The sequence below is a fragment of the Pangasianodon hypophthalmus genome, chromosome 26, assembly GCF_027358585.1.
Source record: "Pangasianodon hypophthalmus isolate fPanHyp1 chromosome 26, fPanHyp1.pri, whole genome shotgun sequence".
Lineage (NCBI taxonomy): Eukaryota > Metazoa > Chordata > Actinopteri > Siluriformes > Pangasiidae > Pangasianodon > Pangasianodon hypophthalmus.
Window position 1 is genome coordinate 15209750 of NC_069735.1, and position 20715 is coordinate 15230464.

The 20715-nt window shown below is 40.5% G+C and overlaps 2 protein-coding genes across 3 annotated transcripts; both read right to left on the bottom strand.

Annotated features, from left to right (window-relative positions):
- Positions 1-2822: 2822 nt before the first annotated feature.
- On the bottom strand, positions 2823-13836 carry spast (spastin). 2 transcript variants are annotated; one of them, XM_026932137.3, is made up of 17 exons: positions 13253-13836; positions 10793-10876; positions 10612-10695; positions 9026-9106; positions 8516-8661; positions 7580-7722; positions 7248-7341; positions 7088-7162; positions 6898-6969; positions 6534-6609; positions 6333-6424; positions 6050-6129; positions 5889-5931; positions 5438-5517; positions 5213-5283; positions 5094-5134; positions 2823-4277 (listed from the first exon to the last, which is right to left on the bottom strand). In XM_026932137.3, exons 1-17 carry the CDS (start codon positions 13653-13655, stop codon positions 4152-4154), a joined length of 1791 nt encoding a protein of 596 aa, XP_026787938.3. In that variant the 5' UTR covers positions 13656-13836; the 3' UTR covers positions 2823-4151. The 2 variants fall into 2 exon arrangements, with proteins under 2 accessions (XP_026787938.3, XP_026787939.3); XM_026932138.3 differs by lacking the exon at positions 9026-9106 and having other exon boundaries at positions 13253-13833.
- A 2019-nt stretch (positions 13837-15855) lies between these two features.
- rln3b (relaxin 3b) lies at positions 15856-18799 on the bottom strand. Its single transcript, XM_026932164.3, has 2 exons — positions 18541-18799; positions 15856-16365 (listed from the first exon to the last, which is right to left on the bottom strand). The coding sequence occupies exons 1-2, from the start codon at positions 18719-18721 to the stop codon at positions 16070-16072; spliced, it is 477 nt and encodes a 158-aa protein (XP_026787965.3). The 5' UTR covers positions 18722-18799; the 3' UTR covers positions 15856-16069.
- Positions 18800-20715: the final 1916 nt, after the last annotated feature.

The window sequence follows — 20715 nt, forward strand, 5'->3', positions numbered from 1 at the left end:
TGTTTTTTTTTTAAATATCTTACTGTTCTCAGCCATTTGTGTGACTCTGGGTCTCTATAAAGACATCTCAAGTGATTTTTACTTCAAAAATTGTATTTTTTAAAAATAAATTCCTCCAACTCAGCCTCACAGGTTGTTCTCCTCAGACCACTTGCTAGTCATTAATATACATATGAGGTCCTTCAATGTTAATTAAAATTACTTCATTTTATACAGATAAGTTTATTCATTTCAAACATGCATTGCAATTTTTAAAATTAAAAAATAGTCTTTAGCTAGCATAGCTAAAGAGGTGGCCTGGATGAAAAACAGGCAAGTCACTTTTGTGACAAAAAAAATCAAATAGCTAAATAGCTGACTTGTTAAATTAAAATTTGCTGTCTGAGAAAAAGAAAATATAAAACTCACTTTACTCCAGACTACACTAAGGTGTACAAAAAAAATAATGACAGTGACTTTTCTATTGCCCATGGTGGGTTAAATGACTGTAACAGACATGTTGAGGTGAGTTCAGGTCTGTTCATTAGCAGAGCTAGCATTATTTAAACTAGCTGATTACCTGCAGGTTTACTTATGTTCTTCAACGTGATGAGGCCAAACTCCCTGCACACTTGTTTAAAACTGTAATTAAATAAATCAATAAAAACAATACTGTGAGTAGATTGATAAAAATATAAGTACATATTTTAATGCATAACTGGGTTCACACGGGGATTCTCTGGATTCTCCTTGTGCCCCTCTCCTATACCGGACACTCAGATTTTCATGATTTTTAGTGGGTGCTACCTCCCTGAAATGAGTTTTTGCAGGGTGAGATGTCTGTAGATAGACAGATGGTTGGTTGGTTAGACAGACAGACAGACAGACAGACAGACAGATAGATAGATAGATAGATAGATAGATAGATGGTTGGATAGATAGATAGATAGATAGATAGATAGATAGATAGATAGATAGATGGTTGGTTGGTTAGATAGACAGATGGTTGGATAGATAGATAGATAGATAGATAGATAGATAGATAGATAGATAGATAGATAGATAGATGGTTGGTTAGATAGATAGATAGATAGATAGATAGATAGATAGATAGATGGTTGGTTGGTTGGTTAGATAGATCGATAGATAGATAGATGGTTGGTTAGACAGATAGATAGATAGATAGATAGATAGATGGATGGATGGATGGATGGATGGATGGATGGATGGATGGATGGATGGATGGATGGATGGATGGATGGATGGATGGATGGATGGATGGATGGTTGGTTAGATAGATAGATAGATAGATAGATAGATAGATAGATAGATAGATGGTTGGTTATATAGATTGATGGTTGGTTGGTTGGTTAGATAGATAGATGGTTGGATAGATAGATAGATAGATAGATAGATAGATAGATAGATGGTTGGATAGACAGATAGATAGATGGTTGGTTGGTTAGATAGATAGATAGATAGATAGATAGATAGATAGATAGATGGTTAGATAGATAGATAGATAGATAGATAGATAGATAGATGGTTGGTTAGATAGATAGATAGATAGATGGTTGGTTGGTTGGTTGGTTAGATAGATCGATAGATAGATAGATAGATGGTTGGTTAGATAGATAGATAGATAAATAGATAGATAGATGGTTGGTTGGTTGGTTAGATAGATCGATAGATAGATAGATAGATAGATGGTTGGTTAGATAGATAGATAGATAGATAGATGGTTGGTTAGATAGATAGATAGATAGATAGATAGATAGATAATTAAATACGACTTTACACCCCTTATCAACAAACTATCTAGCTAGCTACATTGCTAAATGCAACTTTGTGGAAAGGGTCCTGTTACCATGGCGACTTGAGTGTCGAATTGCTAGCTTGCTAGCCAACTTTGAAATTTACTGAATCACCTAAAATGTTCAGTATTTAATTCAAGACCACATAAACATAGTCTCTTTCACTGAAATAGTTTATAATTCTAAATATACTTCTCATATTAACGTCAAAATGAGCTACTTGGAGTTGTTATTCTTTTCTTTGTAGCATAGTTCAAGTGCTTCAATGGTGAATTGATTTTCTTCTCATTAAGTTCAAATTGCTATTAAGTGAATATAAGAATATTAACATGATTTTAACACTTTCATTTGCAATTAATGTGCAGTGTGGTGTAAATAAACTGTTTATAAAGGATGTTTAAAACATGGAGGGGCCTCTGTAGCTGCTGAAATAGATACAGGTTTCACATGTTCTTAATGTTGCTAGGTCTTTATAAGTCAAAACAAAAAACAAAAAGCTTTTTATAAAGGTCAATTTCCATAATATAATCTCTATAAATCTACTTTTGCTATTCATGAGAAAAATACTGTACTATAATGAAATGTTTTCGACCCTGATTTCTTATGTTTATACTGGATGTACTTTATAAATGCTTTATATCTGAAGAGGTGTATAATATACATGCAGCCCTGCTGAAAAAAAATAATAATAAATAACAGAAACTAACACAGAAATTCTGATGGTTTCTATTACAAATACCATTACAAACCATCAGCTAAACATTAAAACCATTACTGGTCCTTAATGGCATCCACTAGACATAACATGCCACCAATAGAAGGCAACAAATGACCAGTAGAGACCCACATGGACCATTACAGTATCCATTAAAACTAACACAATTCCCATTAAAACCAATAAAAAATTCTATGAGGGTTTTTATTGTTCATTTTTTTCAGCAGGGAGAACTTGTATAATGAAGATGCCACAACACAGACATTAAATACACACACACACACACACACACACACACACACACACACAAATCCTTTAAGCTTCTGTAATATTGTAATATAATTTGCTCTCCATTTCATGCTTTATTTTGCAGTGACCCGTAGATTTGCTGTGCATCTGCTGCCCCCTACTGGTCAATACCTGACACTGCAGAAACATACAAACGAGTGAAAACGATCACAAAATTCCTTCAACAACTACAAATTTACAACATAGGTAAGTTCTCTGGCTCTTACCAGAAGTACTACACACAGTACACAGGGTAAGTCTCGTCTAACATCATGAGTTCACAAGTTATTGCTTTAAATACAGGGCTTTTGGCACTTCCATACACGTCAGTGAGATTTCTTGGCCATATTACTGAGTTTATTTACATTATTCTGAAATACAGTCATTATACACTCTGTACAAAGCACACAAAAGCTGAGATCACTGCCTGTCTCTGCTACAGCACACATCTCAGACTGTACCTCATTCTAACAGCCTGATATTCGTATCAGGAAGCTGCAGAAAAACTAAGGCACAGGTGCGAAGAACCACCAGACGCATCCTTGGGGGCGGGGCTAATAACACTGTGTGTTGATACACACTGAATATTGAAGAAAAAAAAATTAAATACATAACAGTTACAGATGTTGGCGCTGGGTTTGTTAAAATGTGTAGTTTTGTGTAGTTTTATTTCAGAATAATGTAGTTTGTAGTATGGTAGTTTTATGTCAGAATAAACACAGCAGTATTAAAATGACTAATTCTGCAATGTTTTGTCTTAACATTAATGCAATTTAAAAACCTGTCATCAATGAACCATTCTGTCATTTCGTATATGTTGTTTACAACGGCCAAACTGCCAGAAAACCAAAGTGTTAATCCAAGTACCTTTTCCATGTTCAACTTAACAGCATGTGTTGATGCACACAACTGATGATGTCACTGTCACTATGACCGCTCCAGTCGTCTTTCCAGTTGGTGGAAAAGTAACAGATACCTCAACTTCTGCTGGTTCCCGTTTGGGCCGGTTCTTGTTTTGAGCATGCAGTAAGAGAAAAACAAAACCTGAAGATGTGCGATTTATAACGTGGAAGCCTCATTTCTTCTGGTAATTTAACACGTAAACAAAGCAATCATCCTTTTTTTCTTCCCCAGGGATTTGTGTGAATCAAAAGTGTCCTCATGTGTGACGTCTCCCAAATCACAAGCGTGTTCAATCACAGTAAGAACAAACTCTCATTCAAAAGTGTCTGCTCTCCAAAAGGGTAAACAGCGTAAAAACAGTAAGAACAGTTTGCTTCATCTATTTGGAAAAGACCAATAATGTCTCACGTCACAGTCCAGAGGTAAAACAAGAAGGAGTGTTTGTGTGTGTGTCATACAGCAGTGGTGTCTCCATACTCCCGGTTCCAGCGTGCATACTGCTCCAGAGTCTGAGGACTGACACTCTTCTTGATCTTCTTCAGAGACTCGGCGAAATCCGAGAAACGGATGTTCCTCATCTACAAGAGAGAGAGAAAAACAGAGATAGAGATATTATTTTGGCCCATCAGTCCCAGTGAAGGAGGCGTGGCCTCAGTGTCTCAGTCCCATTGAAGGAGGCGGGGCCTCCGTGTCTCAGTCCCAGTGAAGGAGGCGTGGCCTCAGTGTCTCAGTCCCAGTGAAGGAGGCGTGGCCTCAGTGTCTCAGTCCCAGTGAAGGAGGCGTGGCCTCAGTGTCTCAGTCCCATTGAAGGAGGCGGGGCCTCCATGTCTCAGTCCCAGTGAAGGAGGCGGGGCCTCCGTGTCTCAGTCCCAGTGAAGGAGGCGGGGCCTCCGTGTCTCAGTCCTAGTGAAGGAGGCGTGGCCTCCGGGTCTCAGTCCCAGTGAAGGAGGCGGGGCCTCCGTGTCTCAGTCCTAGTGAAGGAGGCGGGGCCTCCGTGTCTCAGTCCTAGTGAAGGAGGCGTGGCCTCCGTGTCTCAGTCCTAGTGAAGGAGGCGTGGCCTCCGTGTCTCAGTCCCAGTGAAGGAGGCATGGCCTCTGTGTCTGTCAGCCTTATTGAAGGAGGCGGGGCCTCAGTGTCTCAGTCCCAGTGAAGGAGGCGGGGCCTCAGTGTCTCAGTCCCAGTGAAGGAGGCGGGGCCTCCCGCTCCTTAAACACTTTTCTGATTAAAACTGAGCCATTTGTGAAATAACTGAATCACACTTAAATGTATCTTTTGTACATCACACAGTCGAACAAGAGTCATCAACAAGCTCGTTAATCATCTAAGAAGACGATACATATAAATTACCACACATAAGAACACACAAATCAGAAATGAAGCAAGAAGAACTGTACCTCATTTGCTGCCATGTTCCTCACTTGCTCTGGAAGAAGCTCTGTAGACAAGCAGAGATCAGATTACAGACAGAATATACACAAAAATACATACGTGCATTTCTTTTCTTTAATCTCACCTCGTATGGGTCCCAGTGCAGCGTCTTTAGCCAAGGAGGTCAGATCACTGCCTGAGTAACCATCAGTCATCCTACACACACACACACACACACACACACACACACACACACACACACACACACACACACACACACACACACAGAGCACTATGATTACCACAAAAGCCCTCTTCTCTTACACATTTATGTTTGTGTGTATGTGTGTGTGTGTTAGAGAACACAGACTTGGCTAGCTGATTCAGTTCTTTCTGCGTCAGTGGGTTGCCATGTTTACTCAGGAGATTCTTCAGCAGCTTCAGCCGAGTCTGCAACACACACACACACACACACACAGTTCAGGCTTAGTAATAACATCTGTTGAGACATCATTTGAAAGCCTCTTCACTAAGAGTTTTAAACAATGTCATTATTTTGGATATTGTGTTAAATAAAGGATAGCTTTGAGACTGAGTAAAGCAAATAATCAGCAGAGTTCATGCTGAGAACGGTAACAAAAAGTGTGCTCATGAGAGGAGACTCAGCACTGACAATAATAACAGTGTGTCTAGGTAGTGAGAAAGTAGAAGGAATCTGTGTGAATACTGCAAACCTGGCAACCCTAGTATAAATACAATTGCTTGACTATAAAAAGTGCTTTTATTTCTCTTAAACATGAACGCTTCACTCTGAGACGTACCTCTTCTGAGGGTAAGGTCACGTAAATCCTCTTCGCAAAGCGCCTGCACGTTTTACACACACACACACACACACACACACACACACACACAGAGTGAGGAATTAAAGGTAGAGTTCACATTAACACTGAAACAGAAAGGACATGATGAGATCAGTGAGAACCTGAGCACGGCCTCGTCCAACTCCTGAGGACGATTTGTGGCTCCCATCACCAGCACCCGGTCGTCTCCTCCTGACTGTACCTACACACGCGCGCACACACACACACACACACACACACACACACACACACACTATAAACCTCCAGAAACGCAAAGTAGAACTAATGTTCAAATATAGTTAGCAGAAAGAGAATGAGACACAGACAGACAGACAGACAGATAATAAGGACATGAGAGGAGAGAGAGAGAGAGAGAGGAAGAGAGAGAGAAAGAGAGATTCATACCCCATCAAACTCAATGAGGAACTCAGTCTTCAGTCTCCTGCTGGCATCATGCTCTCCTTCTCTCCTTTCACACAGGAGACTGTCTATTTCATCTACAGACACACACACCCACACACACACACACGCATAATCACCAGAATGGTATTAGTAAGCTAAAGGTCATGTCATGGTTAGTTTGTGTGTGTGTGTGTGGTTTCTCACCAATGAAGATGATTGACGGCTGCAGTTCTCGGGCAACGGCAAACAGAGCGCGTACCAATTTCTCACCTTCGCCAACCTACACAAGTGCGTGCACACACACACACACACACACTCACATCTAATAACTGATGACTAATAACCCATTCTATAAATAACAGAGATGACTAGGAGGGAAGGAAGGGGAGAGAAAGAAAGAAAGGATTAAGTGACAGAGAGAGAGAGAGAGAATGGTATGAACAAACAAACATAAATAAAAGGAAGGCAAGAAATAAATAAATACAGAAAAACAAATGAAAAGAAGGCAGAGAGAAAGAAAGAATTTAATGAACGAAAGAAAGAAAGGAAAGAAAGAAAAATCACTGACGTATTTGGAGGTCAGACTGGCAGCACTGATGTTGAAGAAGGTAGCGTTGGATTCCATGGCAACAGCTTTTGCCTGGAGGAGAGAAACACACACACACACACACACACACACACACACACACAGAAAAATGGATGACTGTCTGGATGAGTAGTGTGTATTGAAGCAGTGAAGCAGTGAGTGTGTCTCGTACCAGCATGGTCTTCCCGTTACCAGGAGGCCCAAACAGCAGCAGTCCTCTCGCTGGAGCTCTCAGCCCTGTAAACAACTACAACAACAACAACAACACATAATGCATGGTGTATGTTGTGAGACACAGTGTGTGTGTGTGTGTGTGTGTGTGTGTGTCGTACCTCAGGCCGCAGTGCTGGCAGGATCACGATCTCCTGCAGTGCCTGTTTGGCCAACTCCTGACCTGCTACATCCTCGAACCTCACCGCCGAGCCACTGCAACACACACACACACACACACACACACACACACACACATACACATACACACACACACACACACACACAAGCTACTATAATAGAGTAACTCGGACTGTACAGCACACATGATGCATTCATGTACAGTTTATAATACAGTAACGAGTTCAATCAGGAGGCGGCGTGTCCTATCGCTCTCTGTCTTGTCTCTCTCTCCGTCTCACTTTTCTTTCTTTTCTCTCTCTCTCTCTCTCACCTGTCCACTATCTCATTGAGGATGAGGTTGGCCAGTTTGCTGTCCACGTTCTTAAAGTTCTTCATGTCTCTCTTCCTCTGTGGAGTGGAAGGAGCAGCGCTGGCTTTAGTGCTCCCTCTGGCAGCTCCCCGACCTGCTGGAGCCTGACACACACACACACACACACACACACAGAGCATTCAATTACTAAAACTACTAAATAGTAATTGAAGAGCTACAGATATATAGTTAGTCTAATCGTAACGGCATTGTGAGTGTTTCATTTATTTCAAACGATTCTTTTACATGAATCAATTCAGAGGCACAAACATTCTTTTTTCATTTAAGCACTAAAATAAGCAATAAGTTAAAACCTACAGTATGTGCACACACATAGTACGCACACACACAACGTATCCTATTACTAAATACACAAAATATTACATGAAGTACTACAGATACAGATATAAAGTCATTCTAATCCTAACCACTTTGTAAATGATTCATTTATTTTCAACGACTCAGGTGAATCAATTCAGATCCGTGAACAATTCGAAAGTTATTTTTCTCATCCAGACAATAAAATAAGCATAGTAAAATAAGAAAAGCTAAAATAATAGTAAGCTAACTTTGATGCGCACACACATACAAACATGCACACACACCCACATACTCACACACAGTATCCTACCACTAGATATACACTACAGATAGTAGTGTCATATTAGGATGACTTTACATAGATAGTAAAGTCATCCTAATCCTATCATCGTAACCACTTGAGTGATTCACTTACTTCAAACGACTGTTTTAAGTGAATTGAATCAGAGGCACAACCAAATCATAAGTTATTTTTTCTATTTAATATTAAAATAGACACCTTTAGCTTTTCACCAGAGCAAAGACTAATTAACAAGTGTGTGTTTGTGTGTGTGTGTACACGTGCATACTCAGTACCTTGTGGTTGGACTGGGGTCCAGTTCGGCCTGCAGCTGGTGCAGTGAACCCACTTGTGCGCTGGGGGGCGCTGGAGGGAGGTCTAGCAGGCTTCACCTTCACCAGAGATGAAGAGGTGTCTGTCTTCTTAGGTTCAACACTGCTGGCTGTAAACCATCACACACACACAAATGTTTAAATACACAAAAATGCTATAATATCTTTTAAATCAAATTTATATATGCACATTTAAAGCAAAAAAATTCATCTCACAATATTTCTACCAAAGGAATCTTCACGATAAACAAACATATGTAGTTTTGCTAAAAATGCACCAATAAAACAGTGGACAATTTCATGCAACTCATACAAACAATAACCGACATCATGACTCTCTTTTCTGAGCATCTTTTAATATCATCAACTGTCAGTAATTTTATAGCTTCACTGTAACTCACGATATCAACTAACTGACTGGATATTAAAGTCTATTTTTGGACCAGTAGATTTTATCTTCTCTCCTTTCCTCACCTGGGCGGAGGCTGCCGTTGGAGAGAGGAGAGTTAATGCTGTCAGTGTTTACAGCGTGCGAGGAATCTGAGCTCAGCTCGGCTTAACCATCACCAACCCGACAAACAGAGCGAGCCACAAAGAGTCAGAGAGAGAGAGAGAGAGAGAGAGAGAGAGAGAGAGACAGAGTCAGAGAGAGAAAGTGAGAGTCAGAGAGACAAAGTGTCAGACAGAGAGAGTCAGAGAATCAAAGGCAAATGTCAGAGTCAGAGAGAGAGAGAGAGTCAAAGAGAGAGCATGAGACAGAGAGAGTCAGAGAGAGAAAGTGAGAGTCAGAGAGACAAAGTGTCAGACAGAGAGAGTCAGAGAATCAAAGGCAAATGTCAAAGAGTCAGAGAGAGAGAGAGTCAAAGAGAGACAAAGTCAGAGAGAGAAAGAGACAATCAGACAAAGAGAGACAGAAAAAGAAAGTGAGAGTCCGGAAGAGTCAGTGTCAGACAGAGAGAGTCAGAGAATTAGAGGCAGAAAGTCAAAGAGTCAGAAAGAGTAAATCAGGTAGAGTCAGAGAGAAAGACAGAGTCACAAACAGTCAGAGAGAAAGTCAGATTCAGAGAGAGACAGTCAGAGAGAAACAGAAAGAGAGGAAGAGGCGGGAGAAAAAGGGAAACATTTAGAGTGAGTGAAGTATGAAATAATAAAGTATGAGAGAGGAAAAAAAACAAATCCAAATAGAGCTACTGAATAAAGCGAATCAGGGAATAATATGTTCCATGTCAGATTATCCAACAGCATTCCTGTGGATGTGCACAGCTCGGAGCTGCGAAGCCAGCAACCATGACAAACTGACATTCTGATGGATTGTTGGTTGGTTTAGGGTCACCATAAATTTCATAAAAACGCATTATATAAAATAATAAAATATTAAAATTTAAATAGAACATAAGTATAATATAAATGTATGATATATTTTAAAATATATGATATTATAATATTTTAAAAAGTTGCCACAAATTTCTTTTTATTGCCAAAGTATTTTAACGGACATTCAAAAGCCTAAGTACCAGGAGAACATGTTGTTACATCATAAACTGTAAGAGCCTATCAGGTTCTGATATGCAAATGAGGCCTCGCTACACTGGTTTACCAGGAGAAGGGACCGTGTAGGATTGGGGCGTTTCTAGTTTACATATGAACACAATCTGGATTTTAATGAGGGTCAATTTTTACTGGAACTGACTTATTAAGTGATTTATTACTCAAATGTTCTGGGCGTCTTTGAGCGTATTTTTATACATTGGATCATTGCTCTGATATCTGAATGTACCACACACACTTCTGTGAGAATACGAGAGGATATAACACTACAGTTAATGCCATGGTTAAGTCTTTGTTATGAATTTCAACAATGTATTGTGACTTTAAGGAAATAAGATACGAGTGCGGGAATGAGTCACACCCCAAACTTCCTCACACAACTCAAACAGCTGAGGACTAACACAAGCCTGATACATTCCTCCACTGATGAAGCAAAATCTTCACCATGAAATTGATGATTGGAGGTTTAAAGGGAATTCTGGGTAATGCAGTCTCCTAACTGAAGTGCTCACCCAGTAGTTGCAAACGTTCTTTGGCCATAATTAGGTTGTTGTTCATTTTAGCTTGTAGCCGCCTGGCTCGTTCTGCTTTCTCCCCTAAAGAGAACATCGAACACACACACACACACACACAGAGTCAGGTTAGATGTCGATATTTTGGAGACTAATAGAGAGGTGATGGATGCTGACTCACCAGTGCCTGTGACCTCAATGCAGATGCCTTTCTCCAGCTCAGCGATGCCCTTACGGTACCACTGCACCGCCTGATCCTTGTGTCCTAGAACACGCGCACACACACGTATACACACACACACACACACGCACACACACACACACACAAACACACACAAATCATTAGAGTAGTACCCCTACAATATCAGACCCTCTGTTTTTTTCGCCGTGTTTTTCAGCGTTTCCAAGGATACAGTGGTATATATTTATTTATTTATTTATTTTAAAGAAGAAGAAAACTTTCCGGTTTAGGCCACGCCAACATCAGGTTTAAATCTGTATACAGATAAGCAAATTTTGTAGCACTGAACAGATACAGATACAGAAACACTCACTGCATTTATATTTAGTTCCACATTTTGTGCTCAAATATTAAAAAAAAAAAAAAAAAAACTTCAAAACTTCCTGGGTGTAACTAGAGTGTACACATTTGGGCTGCTATGATCTCATATCAGCACTTTAAAAAACTGGACAGGCCACGCCCACAATCAACAATCCTAGCAGTCGCCAAACTCGCCCATAACAGAAAGTTCAAGCGAGATGAGCTGTTTGCGGTTTGCTAGTTAAACGCAGAGTTAGTGGATCAACAGGTTATCAGAGTATGTACTATTTTGTGCTTTTTTTTTGGACAAACTTCACGCTGCAATCCACGCAAATCACGCACGCAAAAATATTCTAGATCATCAAACCACCAATTCAGCTTCTAAATTAGAGATATGCTTTAAAAAAAGAAAGGAAGCTCCAGAGTGGTGCAACAGAAAAGTATTCACCTTTTCGTTGGAGGATGGTATACTCCCTCTCTCTCCCCTGTCAATCATAGCAACACTAGCCAATCATTGGATGTCTGTGAGCTCATGTATGTGGAAGAAGGCTGATAGCGCTTTCCTCCGAGTATGTTGAGCTACGCTGTGAAAAAGATCTGGTTGGCTGGCTTCATGTGTCTTACAAGAGGCATGTGTTTGCATTCATCCTAGCTTTCGTATGACAGGGGAGCGCTGGCTGGTTGGTGGAAATTGGCCAAGACCAAATTAGGGAGAAAATGGGGCTGAAAACTGAAGAGGAAAAAAAAAAAAAGTGATTTCAGCTTTTGAATTGGATTAACACTTTAAAAAAAAGTGTACAGCTCAGAGGCATAAAGACAGAGGTGTAGTTCGGGGTAACACAGGCTAAACCATCCAGTACGCTAACTGCTGCTTTGCAAACAACACAAATTTTCTTTCAAAGCATGCAGATGTGTGCAGTGATAGTGATATGACCTGGTTTATCCTCATGGGTGTGGGAGAAGAGGAGATCAGACACAGTGCTGATACTATGCGAGATGTCATGTGGGCGATCAATACCCTGATTATTCCATTCTAGGCCACTCGCTCTAGGGCGTATGCAGGGTTACTGTATAAACACAACATCACTGCAAACGGCACACAAACAAGCGTTTGCAAATTGTCTACAGCTAGTCCAGAAAGTGGACATGGCTTTGAAAAAAGATGACACAGACCTTCCTGTTCGGTATCGCAGCACCCACATCGGTTTTTCAGTAATGTGTCTAAAGCTCGTAGTTCCACATGTACTGTATATAATCACTGATAAGGTGAAGGAGCTGTTTATCTAGCATTTAGGGAAGGAGTCTCCAGTGTCAGCGCTTTGTAACAGGTAGAGGTAAAGCTGTAACTTTAAACGTTCCGACATCTTCAAGACAGAGGATTTTACGCTTTTAGGTTTGTCAGTAACATGAGCTGTTTATAGCTGCTATAACATAAGCAAGAACAGGAAATGACTCGTTTCATGGACGTTCCACTACAAACTGATAAGAAGTATGACGAGACAAAATTGTAATCCTTGGCAAATTGCTGTGGTATAAGAGGAATAAAACACTGCTGTTATAGGAAGTTAATCACCTCCAGGCTGGTAGCAATAACTCCACTTCATCACACCATCCTGTCGTTGGTAAGTTTCCTATAACATCACGACACGGAGTGTTTTATTCCTTACGTATATCACGTGTGAGACCACTTTTTGTTTAAAAAAGGGTAGTGTCCTGGATTAGACATGTTTAATTGATGTTATTAAAGGTGCATGAGGTAAGATAAGTCAAATTTTGATCAATATTAGGTTTCTAACAGTTCTGAAGGTGGGTTTGATGTTTGAATATTATTTCTCACCCACATTCACAAACCACTGGCTCCAGAATCTACGGTGGCCTGTAGTGTGTTAATAAAATGACTGACAGGAGGCCCAAACAAGCATGTGTTCTGGACCGGAAGTCAGTTTTCCAAACGTCTTTTCTCAGCCACTTATTACACTTTTCCTGAAGTCATGGGTCAAACCAATATTTCTTATCCTGTTCTAAACATCTTCCAGGTTATTTGTAGAAGTAAGAAACGAAAACAAATGACTACTGCACCTTTAAAAGTGAAAGTGTTACCTTTCTCATCCTCGTCGATGCGCAGCGCCACTGAGATGAACTCAAACGCCTGTTTGTGGTGCTTTTTGATCAGATCTCCGGTGGCATCGCTGTCTCTGCCATCCGCTTCCCTCGCTCTGGTAGCCATGGTGCGAGAGATGGGCTTGAAAAACCAGGCTAGAAGTGCACACAGACGCCAAATCACCACCCCGAGCACTGAATAGAGGACCAGGAACGGAGAGAAAAGGACTAGAAGGTGGTAGAAACGCGGAGGAGGATGAGAATGAAGAGGAGTTTGAGGAGGAGGATGATGATGATGATGATGATGAAGCGCCTCCTGGTCACAGGTGTCCCCGGGTGCAGGCCCAATCCGGGCTGCGGTTCTCTTCTTCCACTTCACTCTGCTTCCAGGAGCTGAATTCATTCACATTTACTGGGCATAACGCTTCCATAACAAAACTAATCCGCTTCAAAATTCCATCCGGGCCATTTAATTCATTAATATTCGCAGTTCCGGCTTCAGTGCGTGTGTTGTTTACAGTCTGGTCATGCCAGAGTGGCTGTCAAAGATACACTCTTGTACTGCGCATGCGCGGTACTCCTCTCCCTACCACCGCCGCCGCCACCTCACGCATGCGCACTGACCAACCAGCCAAAAGAGAACGCTACAGAAGGCAGAAAAAGCAGGAAGGAATTCGTTTCCATGGTAACGATCAGTGTCTCCCACCAATATACAGAAATCACAAGGATACCATTTAGCTAGCCATGACTACAAACTTGTTTTAAAAAAAATATATATATTGAACTAAATATATTAACGAAATATATAACTAAAATATAGCTAAAAAACTATAATGGTTAATTTTACTTACTGCAGTCAGGATTAAAAAAAAAGGTTTAAAAGACTGCAGTTCATAGTCAGACCAGCAGATGGAGACAGAGTTGCTAGAATAAAAGAAACAGGCGCTCCATACAGTATTTACATGTAAAGTAATGGATGTAATGGAGATTTAAGAAAAAAAAAAAAAAAACATATATTAGTTGGAAATTATTTTAGTTTGTGTTTGGTGCTATCTGGGGATGTGCTAGGCTTGAGGTGTTTTGTCTGTTTAAAATGTTAAAAATAGCTACTAATAGCTACTTCATGCTCAGAAAGTTGCTAGCAGTTACCAGATGATGTCATGGACTAATTTGCATATTCACTATTTCGTCATGATCGTTCATGATGGTTTCCATATAAAACATGTAACGTGAAGAAGGAATATTTTGTGAAAGCAGATGGAATATAATAGAATATAATAGGTGGGAAAAATGATCAGTGATTGGTCATTGGAAACAATGGTGATCAGTGATTGGTCTTTGGGAACAATGGTGATCAGTGATTGGTCTTTGGGAACAATGGTGATCAGTGATTGGTCTTTGGGAACAATGGTGATCAATGATTGGTTGTTGAGAACAAAGGTGATCAGTGATTTGTTGTTGAGAACAAAGGTGATCAGTGATTGGTTGCAGAGAACAAAGGTGATCAGTGATTGGTTGCAGAGAACAAAGGTGATCAGTGATTGGTCGTTGAGAACAAAGGTGATCAGTGATTGGTCGTTGAGAACAAAGGTGATCAGTGATTGGTCGTTGAGAACAATGGTGATCAGTGATTGGTCGTTGGAAACAATGGTGATCAGTGATTGGTTGTTGGGAACAATGGTGATCAGTGATTTGTTGTTGAGAACAATGGTGATCAGTGATTGGTTGCTGAGAACAATGGTGATCAGTGATTGGTTGCTGAGAACAAAGGTGATCAGTGATTGGTTGTTGGGAACAATGGTGATCAGTGATTGGTTGCTGAGAACAAAGGTGATCAGTGATTGGTCGTTGAGAACAATGGCGATCAGTGATTGGTTGTCGAGAACAACAGCTTACATAAGCACAACTCAGTCAGGCTTTACACACTGGTGGTGAGTCGAGTGAACTTACTCTCTCAACTCGTATAAACAGCTGGAGAGCCGTTTCGCATGCAGAACAGTCATTAATGTCTGCTCAAAAAATTGCTAGATTTGTCGCTGGGCTCTTTTTTTTTTTTTTTAAATAAAGTCAGTAAAGTGGTCTAAATAGTTGCCATATCTAGTGACAAGTCACTAAATTGGCAACACTTTCTCCCTGTGTCCACATGGGTCTTCTCCAGGTACTTGAAGATAAATTAGTGCTTGTTGCCTTGTGGCTCCAGTACAAAATTTAAAAAAGTCAATTTCAAACATGCCTTGGCTGACTGGCTATGTTTAAGATAAGAGGGTAAATTGTGTGCATTTCATTTTTGGTTAAACTGTTTCTTTAAAGTTGTAGTCTGGCATTCAGCCTGGTAGGTCATATAGGCGTTGCCATCTGATCATGGGCAAAGTTCTTTCTGAAGGTTGGATCATCCATGGACCATAAAGCGTAAGAGAAAACTAATCACTATCTTGTAGTGCTCAGAATCAAATGAAGACAGCAAACTGAGAAAGCTCAGACAAAGTGTCTTTCCAACTGTGTCACTGAAATAAGGCCACACTTATCCTCAGATGCTCCTGCAATGCTAAAAATCACATGGCAATAAAATGTATTGCAAAACAAAACTTTATTTATTTGGGAAAATCAGGGCAGGGCAGAGTGTAAGACACAGAGAAACGTTTTCTTTCAGAGATGCACCACACTTGCATAAATTTTAATACATTACACCCCAGCTGCTGTATTCAAATTAGGCCACCTAACACACCATCCCTCCCAACAGCAAACATTAAAGACATCAACACTACAGTCTGAGATGGACACACATGGACGAATGGAGCTGGAAGGGAAGAGTCTGTTTTAGCACAGGGAGCTGATCTCGCTCTTGCTGCAGCCCCACTTGCAGCAGGCGTTGGACAGACCCACCACCACGTCCCTGCCTTTCCTGTCGGAGGTGCGCAGAGCCTCGAGGACCTCATCTGAGATGAGTGAGCGTGCCGGGCGGATGAACGCTAAGCTGTCTGGACCCTCACTGGCCAAGCCGTCCACCTCCGGGTCAGCCTGAGCTTTGTAAGAAAGATGGGGGATGAGTTGGGAGCTCCAGCTGTCTGAGGCCTCATCATCATGAGTGGAGAAAAAGTCGCTGGCTAAATCACCTGAGAGGAGACAGAGAGGAATGGAGAATTTTATTTTAGCAGGAGAGATGCTGTGTTAGCTCTTCTGTGTGATCGCAGGAACACAATACAACATACAACACAAGAAGCCGACTGAATAAACAGCTCAGTTATTAAAATAAAAGTAGTAAAAATAAAATAATAATATAATGAATTACACACTTTATTACTACATTATAGTAATATTATTTTTATTACATAATTTACATTTATTTCTTCTGACTGCAGCTTGGGCACTTTCTGCAGGTTTCCTTTTTTTCTTTTTAGTAAAGATCATTTTCTTACCATTCTTGGGGTATTCACTTATTTTAACAACGGTTATGACACATTTACTGTCATAAATCGCAAAATAAATATTATTTTAGTTAAAGGAGCAGTGTGTAATTTTGCCACCTCTGCTACCTTTCACAATCAATTGCAACTGCATCAAGAACATTGACACATCTCTCCATTGCCCCAAACTGACCGGTTCCCATCTATTCAGATTATTAATGCCTCACGAGTTGTCTTGTTAGAGGAAAAGCAGTGGGGTTAAGCAGCTCTGGTGTGGCTCGGTGTTCATTCCTGGGCCAGATAAAAGGAAACAGAAATCTGAAGAGAAGGAACTAGCAAGATCCACTGCAACAGAGTATTTCTAAAGGTTTTTTTAAAACCATTTTTACAGGCCTAGAAATTTTTTTTTTAAAAAAAAAAAACAAACTACAGCATAGAGAGCAGAACCATTTTCAAGAACTAAGAACCCTTAACTATACTAAAGGAGCCTTGAGATTGTACATAGACCCTTTTCAGAATGAGCAAACAGTTGTTTTAGGACAAGTCAGGGTTCTCCCAGAGGAACAAACTGAGGAATACCTTGGGGTGCTACACTCTCATACACAAGGGTTCCTCAAGGGTTTTAGTGTAGTTAAGGGTTCTTAGTTCTCGAAAGTGGTTCTGCTCTCTGAAAAGAAAGCCCTGTGCTGTTGGAGACAAACTAAACAACGTTTTACGGTGTTAGATGGAACCTTTTTTCCAACAGTACAGATAGAACCTATTTGGTCCCTGGAGGACTAGGGCTTAGGCCATAGCACTCCCTCTCTGCCCCGGCCCGGGTTCGATTCTCGGCCAGGAACCAACCCCAGCCATTGGGGTCGCACACGACAATGCACTCCCAACCGGGGGAGGGTTGCATCAGGAGCGGGATCCTGCATTAAAACTGTGCCGATTCAAATATGCGGACCAATGATCCGCTGTGGTGACCCCTAACACGAGCAGCCAGAAGAAGAACAACAACAACAGATAGAACCTATGTAATTATTGTTATTACAATATTGTTATCATTGTGTATTTTTTCATTATTATTTCTCAATTTTCTGCAATTAATGCAGCCCAAATTTTTTTTTCCATTGAAATATGTTGGCAGAACTTTCCTGAATTGGAATTTCAGCTGCCAGTTGATGACATCGTGAGGGGCATTACGGCAGCTGACCAATCAGCAGCTTCACGTGAACTCGCTTTCAATGGAATTGTAATTGTTCTTATGCTGCATTTGTCTAAAACTTGTAACTGGGAATTTCCAAGCTTTCAGGAAAAACAAAGAAAACACCCCCTCAACTCAGAATTCCTATTCTGAAAATCAGGAAAGTCTCCGCAACCCTGAGTTCAGTAAGTGACAAACAGTCCAGCATGGCCACTCACAGTATCAGCAGTAGAAAAAAAAAAAAGGAGCGCTAGCACTGATCCGATACCCAGTATCAGTATCGAGCCAATACCAGTAAAAATGGTTTATTGGACATCGGAGAAAACATATCAGATATTGTTGCTAGCAAAAGACGAACATGCAGGCGTCCATGTTTTTCCCACTTTGTAGCTTGAAGATACAGAGGTAAAAAAAAATGACATAATTCCAAGTTCTGATTTCCCACTTCTGAGTTAAGTCGAACGAATCTATTACCCTAAAGGGGTCTCCTGTTTGTTCCTCTGGAAGAACTCTTATAGAATCCTACAATTAAAGTGTCAGTTTTACAAAAGGTTCCAAGTATAACATTTTTATAAAATTAGACCCATTTTAGCAGAGAGATTGTCTCTGTCTTCTTAGTTGTACATTGCTTTGAATGAAAGCCAAATGTAGTGTAATTAATTTGTCAGAAAGATTTGAGATGAACATGAAATACGCACCAGTTTCACCTGGCATCCCCACGGATCTTCTCCAGCGCGAGCCTCCACAGGTGAAGATGACGGCACGGATGAATTCCCTCCCGCACAGCTTCACGCCATAGATGGGGTGACCCTCGTTGGCCTGGGCTCGGCACGCCAGCGCCACCAGCAGGCTCAGAGTCAGCACGATCTCTTTATACATGACGGCAAAAACGGCAAGAACTGAATGTAAGGACTGGATAGAATGATGAGCAAAGATGAGACTGATGGACAAATTGTGGCAGGTCCCTCACTGGGTTTCTCAGCATCCTCAGAGCGCTTTTATAGTTCCTCAGCTCTCCGGTATGACCTATTCCTCCCCTCAGTCAGACAGATAGCGACAGAGACCTTTAGGGGGACAAAGAGCTGGCCTGGAACTGCTTTAATTAATTAGAACCCGGCCTTCAAGGTTAGGTCAGAGGAAATGGCCTAATCTTATCGTTTCTGACCTTTTAAGATAACACACATACAGACACCAATAGGGGGACCACACACACACACACACACACACACACACTGTGTTATTATTTTGAATTGTATTTTATTAACTCTTTTTGATGCATGCTCATATACTTTGTTTTATGCTATGTACTTCTGTTTCTATTTTCCTTTCCTACGTAAAGCACCTTGAGAGGCTGTTTTAAAGGTGCTATATAAAAGAAGCTTTTATTATTATTATTATTATTATTATTATTATTACTCTGATCACTATTACTATAAAGTATTAAATTCTATGAACATATACTAACATATATAAAGTAAATTATTTGATGAATATTGATTGAAAAGGTTTTGGGTGAGGCAGACTTTCACTACTTGCTAGCTACATTAGGCTCATAGCTCTAGTACAAAACTAAAGAAGCAAGCGTCAAACAGCTAACACGCCTCGACTGATCGACTACATTTTGTGAACAATTGTGTACATTTGGTTTTTCACTGAACTGTTCCTTTTAGGGGGTATAGTGTTATTCATGACTGTTGATTACTGCTATGCTTGCTAATAAAGCCTTAGACCTGGTTATTAGCACGTCCTCCATATTTTCTTCAGCAGTATAAAATATCGACATATTTTTGAGCCATTTTGGTTACGCTAAAGTGAATGCACATCATGTTTACAAAAAAGTGAAACCCTATTCCACAAAAACTAAATATCTCTGTGATTTTTATTACCATCACAAACCTCTCAGTGGAGTCAGCAAAATCCCTAAACCAAACCTGATCTAAAACATGACTAGTTTAGGTTACTCCAAGAGGGAGACTGCTTCATCATCCAACGCCAATTAAAATAATTTATAAAGTGTTTTGAGGGAGAAAGTGAGATTTCGTTAGAAAATACTTTAAAATAAATGTCATTCTGTGTATCCCGGTGCACCTGTAGTGTCATAAACCATGACCTTTGATAGGCTGCAGCAACAACTGTGATATAAAACAGGCACAGAAGATTGGATAGCGTGTGTGTAGTACATCATAGCCATTATAAAACACTGTCTGGGGTTTGGGACATAAAGTTACATTTGTGAGACATAATCTGCAGAAATAGGGCTATGAGACGTCACAGGTGCAATATTTCAACCTGGGGTTCAGTAACTTGCTTTGACATTTTAGTTCAAAGATAAGAGGCTGCTGCGTAAGAGGAAACAGGCCGAGGTGTATGCGTGTGGTTGTTTTGTCGTCACTTGCTAATCAGAAGCCTGTACCTGCCTATCAGCAATCCCGCCGAACCACTCATCTGTGAAATTCACTCAGCAATTTGGCATTCATAGAGATTCAGAGGCAATGTGCGGCCCCAGATTATTTTCTCGCCGTTATCTTATTGATTTACAGCACAATGCATTTGGGAAGAGTTTAATTAAAATGCCACAGAGCCAGGTCAGGGTGTGGAATTGCTGTCTAGTTCCAGTCAGCTCATCCATATTCATGTAACTACAACAACAACAACAAAAGTTTCAAGTACAGCCTCTAAAAGTGTGTGCTTATTCTTTTTCATCTCCAAAACTCCCCACATAACATTTCTAAACTTTTGTCTTGCACAATTATCATGTTTTTAGGGCAATCATAGTCATGGTTAAGGTGATCAGTTTTGATTGACTGACTGAACGTCAAGAGAAAAAAAAAAAAAAAGGAGGGGAGCTTTTTATTTTACGTAACGACCCCAGT